Raw genomic sequence first — 12,702 nt, 5'->3', positions numbered from 1 at the left:
CATGAGTCCCTATCTAGGAGACAGAATTGCTTACTGAAAACAGTGCAACAACCCAAAGGCTCCAAGCTCAAGAAGGTTTTGGACTAGCTTATCAGAATGGAAACAGCATGTATGTGTTGACACTTTAAAGCCAAGATGCGAATACAGAACTGTCACTTATAAAAAGCGGACATGGTTGCTGGTAGTTTGTATATACTTCTCCCTCCCATCTACATAGGATAGTTACAATATTTGGTTTTTTGTAGTTGTCTTTTGGACCACTGTCAGCTTGCATTTTCAGCCTCCAAAATCTGTTACCAGTTGTGTATCTGGGAAGACTGGATTAAAAAGCAAACTACCCAAAGCATCCCAAGACACCTGTCTTTCTTTCCTGTGACAAACTCATAAGACTTGATATGCACTTGATATGCAAAGTCTCACTGAGATTTTCCATCTCTTGAAGATGACTCCTCATAACCTAGGCACTAAGAAATATAGATAATTTCCCCAAGCAGCATTCTTATCAGTTCTTCCGTCTCCTAACAAACAGCACAGGCTAGAATCACCAAAGGCCACTTTGCCATGATGTCCCTATGCCAGACAGACACACCAGCCATGACAATACATATGCTAAGACACAGAAATGGCAAAGAGTAATTCATGAAGTAAACTCTCTGTAAGAGTTGTCAGGTTGTTCTTCACACACTGTTTTGACCTGTACACATCTGTTCAGTATTTTCCTAAGAATACAGGCAAGCAAACACATGGCCCAACTCTTCCTAAGCCGAATTCTGAGGTTGACTGAAACAGAGTGGCTGTTCGTTAGAGATTCTCAAATCCAGGGATTAATGAACCAACTTTCCAACTCCCACACTGGGTGCCAGGTGAAACCCAGGGAACTAACAGGTTCACACCATTTAATATAGTTCTACAGACCACTGACCACAACCTCAGAGAACACAAATTTGGAACAATTACAGCATACCCCAATGCTCTGAACAAATCCACAACCTGTGAACCAACAAAACACAGTAAAATTAATAAAATACCCTTTAAAGGAGAGCAGGATAAAGACTTAGAATCCTCCTTCAGAGTCATATTTTTTGACAATTCCTTCAGGGAAATACCTCAAAAGGGAATCTTATTAAACGGAATATTCTTCAAGAAGAAATTTTGTTTTCTTTTTTTTATGCCATTCTTACAGACTGGGACTCCTCCCATCCTATTTCTTCTTAGATTTGTTTTTCTGCCTCACTTAAAGTTAAGAGACTTTTGGTAGACAGGCATTGTGTAGGCTCTGCTCTTTAATCTGTGTTCCCTGCTTATTCACTTAATCTCTGTTTACCTTCAATTTCGATTTTGTTGATGTTGACAGTGCCTTATACACTATGCACTGACAGTGCATATGCCTATGACAGGCAAAGGAACAGTGTCACCAGCCACTAAAAACAAACAAACACCTGAGAGAGACAGAGAGACACACACACAAAATCTATTTATTTCCTCTCTCTTTCTGCAGAAGTATGCTTTTTCATACTGATAGCCACGACTGCCCTTCCCCTCCCCAAGTGCTAGACAGGATGAGGATCTTGAATTTCCCACATTTTGTACCTCAAATCACAATGAGAAATGATGAAAGATGTAAAACCGTAACAATATGGAAAGAACAGTTGCTGCAACATGATATGTTGTTCACACTGACCATATTCTTTGTAGACACAACACTGTAGGACAAAGACAAATCTCCTTGGGTCTTACCCAAGCTTTGGATTCAAAATCCTCTTCCAGATCCTGCTGCTCCCTCTACAGCCACTCCTCCACCTTGCCAAAGACTACTACTTGTCAGCTGCCAGATCTATTTGCATGAGCCACTCCTGGCAAACTAAGCCAGGTATCTCAAGCAGGTCTTTGCTAAAGGGGCTCATTTCAAGTGAAGCCTGACGGTTGGGTTCAGAGAACAATAGGCTTCTGCAGTCTCAGACACTGCATTGAAATAAGGATGAGTTCATTTATTAACAGTAATTCTAAAAGCCAGCAAATAGCATTACCTGGGTATACAATGCATTCAACTTCTGCTCCAGATACAATGCACGAGGATTTGAGAATTTAGAGAAAACCTGTAAGTGCGCTATTAGCTGCCTGTAAAACAAAACAAAACAAATATTTTTTTTAAATGACCAGAAGAGACAATCCTGCATTATCAGAAACAAATGGGGAACTTTCATTCAAATTGATTAACAAGAAAGAAAAAAACAACACAAGAGGATCCCAAGTCTGTAAGCCTCCATTTCAGAGACACAGCAAGAGGTACCCTGCTCCCTCTCCTAAGCAGCTCCTCCCAGATCTCACTTCACTACACAGAGAAGTCTCTTTCCTCAGTAGCAATAGATGGGCTCAGCTTTTGGTGAGAAAGGAATACAAACAGTCAGGATGCAGCTTACCTCCTTCTGCCAGCCCACCCTGGAACACCAAACAGATGAATTTACCTCTATTTATTTACTTGTCCTTAACTGGTACCCATTTCACTCCAGCAACATGAAAAGGCTGCATTTAGCCACAGACTGTGTTGGACTTACAGCCAGGCTGTAAGCACAGATGGGAGTCAGTGCCTCTAGAAGTCGCTGTGTCACTCCACATCTACCCTACCTCCACTTCGTGGGAGGGGAGAGAGGTGACCAAGATAAGGAGGATGTGAGATCTCCTCTACCATATGCGGTGTGGGGCTGGCCAAGGCTGCCCTCATCCAGCTGTGGTACTTTAAACTAAGTTCTCCAGACACTCAGCTGGGCTGCCCTCCTCCATGGCTGGGCTGCCCTCCTCCATGGCTGGGCTGCCCTCCTCCATGGCTGGGCTCAGCCAAAGGATGAGTATGATGCCTTCCAGCAGCCCCACACCGAGCTTGGGGCAGGCACTGGTCCTGCCACTGCCTCAGCCAGACCTCGTGGGCCGCAGAGAGCAGCCCCATGAGAGCTCTCCTGCCATGGCACAGGCCTGACTGCATGAACTGTCCAGGGTGAAGACAAAGGGAGGTCACTCCAGAACTCATTAACACACCTCCAGTAAATCTTTTATGCCTTTGTTATTGCTACCAGGAACTAATGTTTCCACTTAAGTACATGGGCATTTTGAGATGGAAGTTCAAAACAAAACAAACAAACAAAAAAGAAATCTCGGACTGTCACTGTATTTTAATTGCTGCTAATTTAGAGATACAAGCCAGAAAGTGGGAACAAAATTAAACACCTATAAGACACCTGGGATTAAATGACAATTCAGGTTACGTATCAAATACCCATCGTGCTCCAACACGTAAGGTGACATTTTGAAGTTCTCTGTCATTACAAGGGCCATCCTTTGCAAAAAAATAGTGGCAAAATGCAAATCTTTGTGACGTATTTGTAATGGACATTTGATGGAGGTTATCAGGGTAAAAAGACTCTGATCAGAGAAATTGTAGAGAATTCACACAAAGTGTCACTTTCTCCATGTATTCAGCACTGCAAACAATGACATTACAACAGCACATAGCTTTAGTCTAAAACACCAGCAAATAAAAATATTTGTTCCTATGAAGAAAAATGGGACCAAGATTTATAACAGGTAGGCAATAGTAGAATCTCAATATTAAAATACATAAATGGTCTAATTTTTCAAAGTGTTTGGCAATGCCCATGGCTTTAAAAGACCAACAGAGACACACAGAGAAGCCAGGGGAATGCAGGTACAACGGCCTTCAAAAACTTCAGAATGGCTTCAGAATACCACACAATTTTTGCTTAAAGTAACACTAACCACAGTGTGTCAGCAGGTCGTGAGATAATGATAAAACCTGGGCAGGGTCTTTGGACGTTTAGTACTGTGCAGGCAGTTTCTTACTCTGAAGAGCTTATAATCCACTGAAAAATTAGGAAGTGCGAGCAAAAGAAGAAATATATATATAAGCTTAGCTTTTACCTCAACATGAGCTGCTGAATCTGCCTTTCCATGAAAGCACTACCAAGGGAAAACTAAAAGTACTTACTTAGCAGCAGCTCTTCTTGTTTTCTTTTTTGGTAGTCCTACAGTAATTGGTTCCCCTTCTTCCTTTTCTTCTTCCTCCTCCTCCTCCATAGCAACATCATTCACTTCTTCACCAGGTATTTCTTTTGTTGCTACTGTACCACTACTTTTCTTTCTAAGATCCTGAGATGGAGCCACTAATGAATCTGCTGGGTAGTACTCATTTCTGTTTTTAAGATAGGAAAAAAAAAAAAAAAAAAGGCAAAGAATTAAGAAGCATAGCATTTTTCGGGCAAGAAAAACTAGAAACTCCACAATCCACCATTCTCATTATAGTGTCTTGGGACACTACATAGCTAAAAATTCCTTAAGAAGCATATTTCAGCAAGTATATGCTTCTTTGCCTACAAGTTGCGGAGATATAAGGCAGTGACCACATACACTAAAGGAGACTGGAGGTACCTAGTGGAGAGAGGAGAAGTGACCTGAATCACTAAATTACTAGAGGTCTGTAAAGAGGCTATGTGGAGGGCATTGGAGATTGTGTTTGCTCAAATGGGCAGGTGAACAGTGAATATGGAAGTGTGAGAGTAAGTGAGGAAACTAACCTTCTACAGTATGGTTCAATTTTTCCAGGAAGGCAAGCAAAACATAGGTTTTCTCATCATAGAAAAGGAATATCAGAAATTTTCCCTTGCCATGAGGTCACATCTATCCCACATGCATCATACTATCTCATACGTGCACACATGCAAGCACACCACTGCTCTCCCTCCAGGGCCAGGAAATTGAATCAGCCTCTAACAAAAACAGTATTTTCCCCATCTCAGGGGAAAATATTTTGGTTTTCTGTGATTCCAAATTAAAACGTATTTTCATTTTTAGAAAATGGGACTCTACTTCCACTAAGATCACTCCCTAATGGGAGTAATGAGGCTGTGACAGTAGCAAGTCAATAAATGAGACTGAGCAGCAGAAACGTACTGCCAGTTTCATTTCAGCCTGCTTCTTGTGTGATGTTTCTTCTAACAGAATCCACATTTAAATCAAAAGGTTATCTTAACTGGAAAGACACCTCATCAGCCATGCATTCAGGAAACTATGTCTATAATGGGATAGCTATAGTTGTAAAGCTCAGCAACACACTGAAAGCAATGCGTCCTCTCATCTCACCTGGAAAATAAATCTTACTTACCTAATAAACCTCAAAAGAAGTGGAGAAAGTTCCCTTGACCTTGGCTCCACTCTGTCTGGAAACTTATCCAGTGCTTTCCACAGTAGAAAACGGAAGTTTGTATGGTCCAGTCGATCACTACAATCTGTTCTAGTCCTCAGCTGCTCTAGGAAGACAGTCCACACCCCTCCTTCTGGCATCTTCTCACTTTCTATTTCAGCAATGCTTTCCTCCTGTTCATCTAGTTCATTTTGCAGCTCCATTTCTATAGAACAAATGAAGAAAATATCTTCAGGTTACTTCATAACTGCCAGTAGCAATATCAGTCCCGCATTGTGAAAGTAATACTTTTGGTGACATGTACCTATTTAGACAACTGTATTTAACAGTGACCTGAAAGACCCGCATTGCTTAGAAAGTATTCTAGGATGCCTTACAGCCCTGACACGTCTCAATTAAGCTCAGTTCTCTTGAATAACAGAGAAGTCCACAAATGGCTGTGTGCTCATGGCTCTATCGTGAAATCATAGATTCCATACACCCACAGGTAAACCTCAAGAGCACAGCCAAGACAGACACTGTTTGCAGGCATTCCACTGAATCTATGGAGCAGAAAGTCAGCCCCATTATTGTATTGGGTCCTGTCATTGCTCCCAATCAGTCTGGACAGATCCAGCCTTAAGCATGGCATGCTGCATGGCTTCCCACAAGCTGCAACTTCCTCCTGTAATGCAGATGCCTTTTCTATTTACTTCTTGGCATTTAGGATAGAAGGAGACACAGTTTTCTTCTAAGCCTCTCCATTCTTGCCCTGGACATGATGCTGGTAGTCAAGAGCCCTGGTTCTGAATTGCCCCATCACATGTAAATTTTGGGGCACGTAACACAATCATGTCATTCACAATTAGCTGGGTTACTGTCATAACAACATGACTTACCAGCATAGGTAGCAGCCCTCTCCAAATGTTCATATAAGATCTTCCAAAATTGTTTATTCTCCATTTCCTTTGCATGAGAACTAACAAAGCATAAACCACCACGAAATTAAAAGGAAAAAGAAAAAGAAAAGAGCCATGTGTCACTAGGCAAGTTAACATCTAACATGATCAGAGGCTTTCATTAATGCTTTAATGTGGGTGTCCGAAGACAGGACATCTGCACGACACAGCTGTAACACAACCCTTGCCTTTACTCATGGACCCAAAATGTCAACTGTTATTAAAATAATCTGGTTGTATCTCACGACTTCAAATGAATTCAAATTAAGTTAAAATGTTCTCAAGCTTTCTACCGACTTCTGCACAGTAAAATAATATCGAACCAAAGGAAGAATTAGCATGAACATATCTTTTGAAGAGCTGGTTTAATATTTTTTTATTAATTCACTAGTTTGAAGAGGAAAATCCCATCCTTTTTAACCATACAACAGAGGGGAAAAAACAAGAAGATAAAGTCATGCTGGAAGCAGACACTGATTTCAGTATTTAGCTCAGTTGTCACCATGGTAAGTCTTCCCTACTCTTTAGCAGGATTTAGAGATTTTCCAGTAAGGACAGAAAAGTCAGAGATGGGGAAACTGAGGTATTTCTTGGTCCTTTCAGCATCTGTGAAACACTAATCAAATCCTGCTACCTTTGACTCAAAACTGATGTTATTTGACTATATTTGTTGCTAGTTCCCTTTAATAGTAAGAAAAATCAGAAACTAAGTTAAAAAGTTGCAATTTATTTGAGAGATCAAATTCATTTCAGAAGATTTCACATGAAGGTACTAATGCACAGATGTCTCCAAATCGGACATTTTTACCTCAGCTTTTGTCTAAGACAACCACAGGTTGCAGTATCCAACCGCATATACTCACGTTATGAGTTCAATTACAGGATCCCAGAGAGGGCTGAAGTTAATATAAAGCATTCCCAATAAATACCGAAGAGGCACCTAGAATGACATACACAACTACCATGTTGAGATGTAAAAAACAACAGTTAAAGACCAACCAACCTCCTCTAGCCTTCCTTCCTCTCAGAGGAAACCTTGATCAAAGAAGTTCTCAGAAGTCCTACAAGTAATCGAGCAAGCCACACACATCATCATTCTTTGTCTTGTAGCTGGATGAGGAAATCTAGAGCCCATTTACTGTAAGATGCACCATACCTACGTACCATGAATGTGCTAAAACTACTTCAGCACAACAAACGATCTGGATTGCCTGCCTCCCTCTTGAACTTCAGGGTTGCCATAGCAGCATTAGGGACCTCAGAAAGAGGAAAGTTTGCCCTGAGGAGTCTTCATCGCACTAGGCCTGGAAGCATGTCCTCTGGATTGGCTCCTTGCTGACCTACATGCAGTAAGACTGACCTACAACCCTTCTTCGCAGGAGCTTAAAAGCCAACATAAAAAACTTATACAGGTACAGCAACAGCCAGAAAAATAATTAAAAAAAAAAAATCCCTCCCACCAAATCCATGATGATTTAACAAATAAAATTGTGACCCTTCCAACATCTAGAAAGCGAGGTCCCCTTTAGCTCAGCAGCAGAGGAGATTCAACAGTCACACAGATACAATATTATCATGCTGCAGCAAGATCCAGAGGCTAGGTTCTCCAGTGGCAAACCAATGTTCAACCATGCTGAGGTTATGGCAAGGTCATGATTTTAAATTTGCTCATGACTAACTTCTCCCTGGAATCATCTGTCTTCCTTTCCCTGATATCAAAAGCTGATTAATCTGGTTGTGGGTCATTTATCTAGATACCACTGTTGTTCTGCTAAATATCCAAGAGAACATAATAGTTCCAAGGACAATTGGAATAAAAGAATGCAACAACTGCTTTTTGACAATAACTACTTACCTCCTGCAAAGATCCACTTGGTATTGCAGACTGCACTATATCACATCTTAGTTTCCTCAAATGGAGAAGTTTCTCTCTGTAATCATTCACTGTTGCTGGTACAAGCTCTGCTTGGAGCAATATGGCAAATACTGGCTGGAATTCCCCTGTGCCATCACCCTGAACAAGCAAGTGACATGCATTTTGTTAGAGTATCCTTTTCTTATTGAATGGTATTTCAACAACACTACACAGAGTCCCAACCATTTTGGACCAAAGAACAAAGTCGACTTGCTCTGTTTTCCACCACTTAAGCATCAAAACTCACAAATCTGAAAATATCAGGAGGCAGGAGAACAAACAGATTAAACTGGAATGTGAAAGTACAAAAGCAGAGACATATCAGACATATGCTTTTTTTCTGCAAAGTGGAAAACAGTTCACAGACAACATCAAACACAGATGGCTTTGAAATGTTAAATGAAACATTTTAGCCCTACCTCAGTCTGTGTAGAAGGTGGATTCTCAAAATGGTTTAGAATTCGGACAGTCAATAGTCGGACCTACCCAAAGTGGAAACATGTATCAGAAGCATGCCGAAGAATGTAGGCTACATACACAGACACATACACCTACACAGAGGTTAATGTTTTGCACAGGAGGCTGATTTCACTAGGTTCCTCCTGGACTTGAGAAACAGATGAGCTCCTGTAGTCTAGCAGGCAATTCAAAATGAATACATTAGGATCCTGCTCTGATTCACCTCTAGGGAAGAAGAAAGCGTCCTAGAGCTAAAAGTTAACCTCTGTTAACTCATGCCCCACAACAGCCTCTTAGAAATGGACACAATCCTAAACAGACACTACAGAAGTAATTGCTTTACTTAGTCTCCTGTTTCTCCTTTAGCCTTTGTCACTTAACTCAGTTTACTTAAATTACGTTGCTAAAATACAAATCACCTTGCACATGCTCAAGTAGATGTGCACCTTGCACAAGTAGATTACCTTGGAAACACCAGTGGAAATATTAGGGTGCAACTTCTCAAACAAGTCCATTAGGTTCCCTTGGGAAAGGGGCTCCTGGCAGCCACACAATGCCAACCTCGTGTAATAGAGATCAGCTAGCAGCAACGCAGAAGGGTCCGAAGGGAAAGTGCTAAAACAACAGTGTTTTATTAGCATATAGAGAGCACTGTAACAATACAGATATTTGAAACTAAGGCAGTAGTGATGATAACATCAAGAGAAAATTCCACGTAACTTCAGTCTCTGTTGGCACCATCAGGCTGGTGAAGTCAGAGTTCAACAGCACACTGGCTTGCAGCCTCAAAGCGCAATCACCTATGAGAACCCAAGAGGCATGAGACTCCTCCTTTGTATTAATCAGGCTAGTCAAGCTGCAGCTAGCAGGCTGGACAGACGCACACACAGCTGCAGAAAACAAATCTGCATAGGTCAGAACAAGGGCTGCTGCTACTGCTCAGGTGCCCAGTCAATGATTAACTTCAACAGAAAATAAATAATCTAGGCTTAGGTGAGACACCAGAAGTCCTGCCTGACCCACAGGGAAGTCTCCTTCTGCTACCTTACATCCCTTGCTCCAAGTAGGTTTCACACCCTGAGCCCAAAACTGGCAGAAAAACACTAGACTGAAGCACCCTGCCAAGACTTCCTGCCTGATCTGGGCAAGCTGCTTCATCTCCATCATGCCTCAGACATGGGCACCGTGATTTCCTAACTGAGCAGGATGCTTTGAAGTTCAAGCCACCAAAGACTTGGAGATGCTCCAGCTCAACAGTGATGGGAGACAGCAAGTTCTGCAGCATTTGCCAGAGAGAGATCAATGGTCTCCCTCAATCCCTCCAGCCACTTAGTTATGTGTGCTAATTGTAGAGTAGAGCAGTGAAATGAAATGGAGCATACAAAACCTCCTCCCGCTGTGGAGCAAGCACACACACAAGTATGTAAGGACATGGTGAAATCCCAACACCAGCAGCAGACTGCAGAAGTTCAGGCTTTTGACACAATTCAGAAAGAGCTGTTCCTGTCTCTTTTATCATTATAATGTAAGACACAGTTACTAAGCGTAGCACTCCTTTGTATAACTAGAACCAACTTATTTGACACACTACTCTGCAGCTAAGAAAGCTTCAGTTTGCAGAGAAAATGTCACTGAACAGGCACTACACCTACCTGGTTCTCCAAACAAACAGCGCCTACAACACTGCTACTTACATAACCCCTATACTGAAGCAACACGCTGGCCTAACAGAACAGGCAATACACAAAGATGCATTTAACAAGCCCCTACACAAAAGGTGAAGCCAACTCTTTGCCGTACCAAGGAGAATCACAAAGGATCACAGAACAGGCAGTTTACTTACGCCACCAAGCTCTTGACACGCTCCACAGGCAACAAATGGAGTATTTCAGAAGACTCCGCCAAACTAAGGAGAGTACTTACAGCTTGGCAGGCCACAAACAGGCTTCCTGGAGCAGAGAGAGAACAAGAACAGCATGTATATTTACTCAGCTCTCAAATTACTTGTGTTTGTATGGTGCTTGTCCATCTTGAAATGGCTGGAGTCACAGAAATAGGGTAACGCATGGATCCCAGAACTGGCATGTGTATTTTCTAACCATTATCATAACCCATAAAGGAAATGCTCCTCTGGCTATCAAAGTAAATGCCTACTCCAGCAAGCTAGCATTGAAAGCTGTGAGCAGCTTCCAGTTTGCATCTGTTTCCGTCACACCCACAACACAGGGAGCAGAAATCTGGAGCTAAGCACTGTTGCAGACATCTCAGACAGCTCTATGCTACAAATGGCACTCAGAAATGAAGAAATGCTGCCCAAATTGATATGAATGCAGGAAAACAGATGCAAAAAAAATATACTGATGCTACCACACAGGTCCCTACAAACTTGGGCACTTCCACAATGGCACTATCATATGAGATTTTCAAAGCTGTCCCATGTACCTAAAGGCTGAATATTTGTTAGTGAATGGAAGGTTTTTGCTGAATTTTGTTACAGCCATCGCGTCTCCTTCCTAAACCTCTCAGCCTTCTTTAGAGATGGAAAGATTCCCAGAAGCAGAGAGCCAAAGCCCTTCCAGGTGAGAAAGGGGAAGGGCAATTCCTTTCCCCTGCCACTCCTACGTTAGCAAGTAGGCTGTTTAAAAAAATAATAAAAAATCCTCTCCTTTGTCTTCCCAAGCAGAAGAAACACTGTTCCTAAACCAGGCAAACTGAAGAAAGTTTTTAAAGGATGTAATTTCCTTACATACTGCCAGCTGCCATGGAAAAGAAGGAGAAGCGAGCATTCATTTCCCATTTATTCCTTTGAAAACATCCCTCTATTCCAAGCTGCTTAACACCCCAGGTGTGTGCCAAATCCTGCTCACCATTAACCTCTGCAAGGAGCTCCTCAGAGAAGAAAAGAAACAGCAAGTAATGTCAGGATGAAGCTTTCTGCATCTATAGCGTTAAGGGCACGGGTTCCTAAACTGTAATCTGCGTACAATTTGGTAGCAGAACCTCTGTACTGGACAAAGATAGCTGCTCCCACCTCACTGTGGACACAACTATATGATCAACAGGATAAGCCCTTCCATACAGGCAGTTACCCCTAAACAGCTGCCAGGGATAACTTGCTGTTTGCAAGCCAGCTTCCTTGCACTCCACAGCAGCTGCAGAAAAACACCGAGTTCTGGGACTTGCACTTTGCCTCAGGTTACACAGGCCATGCAGGTCAAATAGGGAGCACAGGGCCGGGGTGTGCCTTGCACAGACACAGAATCACACAGAATAGTCAGGGTTGGAAGGGACTTCTGGAGATCGTCTAGTCCAACCCCCCTGCCAGAGCAGGGTCACGTACAACAGGTTGCACAGGACAGCGTCCAGGCGGGTTTTGAATGTCTCCAGAGTCGGAGACTCCACAACCTCTCTGGGCAGCCTGTTTCAGTGCTCCGCTACCCTCAAAGTGAAGAAGTTCCTCGTCATGTTAAGATGGAACTTCCTATGTTCAAGCTTGTGCCCACTACCCCTCGTCCTATCAATGGGCACCACTGAAAAAAGACTCCTCCCATCCCTCTGGCATCCTCCCTTTAAGTATTTGAAACCATTAATAAGATCCCCCCTCATTCTTGTTTTCTCTAGACTAAAGAGACCCAAGTTCCTCAGCCTTTCCTCATATGAAAGATGTTCTAATCCCCTAATCATCTTTGTAGCCCTTTGCTGGACCCTCTCCAGCAGATCCCTGTCTTTCTTGAACTGGGGAGCCCAGAACTGGACGCAGTACTCCAGATGCGGCCTCACCAGGGCAGAGTAGAGGGGGAGGATGACCTCCCTCGACCTGCTGGCCACACTCTTTTTGATGCATCCCAGGATGCCATTGGCCCTCTTGGCCGCCAGGGCACATTGCTGCCTCATGGTCATCCTGTTGTCCACCAGGACTCCCAGGTCCCTTTCCACAGAGCTGCTCTCCAGGAGGTCAGCCCCCAACCTGTACTGATGCATGGGGTTATTCCTCCCCAGATGCAGTACCCTACATTTACCCTTGTTGAATTTCATTAGGTTCCTCTCTGCCCAACTCTCCAGCCTGTCCAGGTCACACTGTAAAGCAGCACAGCCTTCTGGCCTGTCAGCCACTCTTCCCAGTTTAGTGTCATCAGCAAACTTGCTGATGGTACACTCTATCCCTTCATCCAGGTCAA

The 12,702-nt window shown here is 42.8% G+C and overlaps 1 protein-coding gene across 1 annotated transcript in view; it reads right to left on the bottom strand.

Moving 5' to 3' along the window:
* Window positions 1-12,702, bottom strand: part of UTP20 (UTP20 small subunit processome component) — a gene marked incomplete at its 5' end in the record, with an annotated part of 68,061 nt that overhangs the window by 39,933 nt on the left and 15,426 nt on the right. The window contains 9 exons of the mRNA XM_082486691.1: window positions 2,028-2,118; window positions 4,001-4,204; window positions 5,174-5,417; window positions 6,091-6,170; window positions 7,014-7,090; window positions 8,006-8,164; window positions 8,485-8,547; window positions 8,989-9,139; window positions 10,368-10,473. Of these exons, the coding sequence (XP_082342817.1) occupies window positions 2,028-2,118; window positions 4,001-4,204; window positions 5,174-5,417; window positions 6,091-6,170; window positions 7,014-7,090; window positions 8,006-8,164; window positions 8,485-8,547; window positions 8,989-9,139; window positions 10,368-10,473 (1,175 nt within the window). The remainder of the gene's footprint in view (window positions 1-2,027; window positions 2,119-4,000; window positions 4,205-5,173; window positions 5,418-6,090; window positions 6,171-7,013; window positions 7,091-8,005; window positions 8,165-8,484; window positions 8,548-8,988; window positions 9,140-10,367; window positions 10,474-12,702) is intronic.

Source organism: Vanellus vanellus (assembly GCF_965231255.1).
Source record: "Vanellus vanellus genome assembly, chromosome: 1".
In the NCBI taxonomy this organism is placed as follows: domain Eukaryota; kingdom Metazoa; phylum Chordata; class Aves; order Charadriiformes; family Charadriidae; genus Vanellus; species Vanellus vanellus.
The sequence above is the reverse complement of the archived record's forward strand: the minus strand, read 5'-3'. Positions and strand labels throughout refer to the sequence as shown.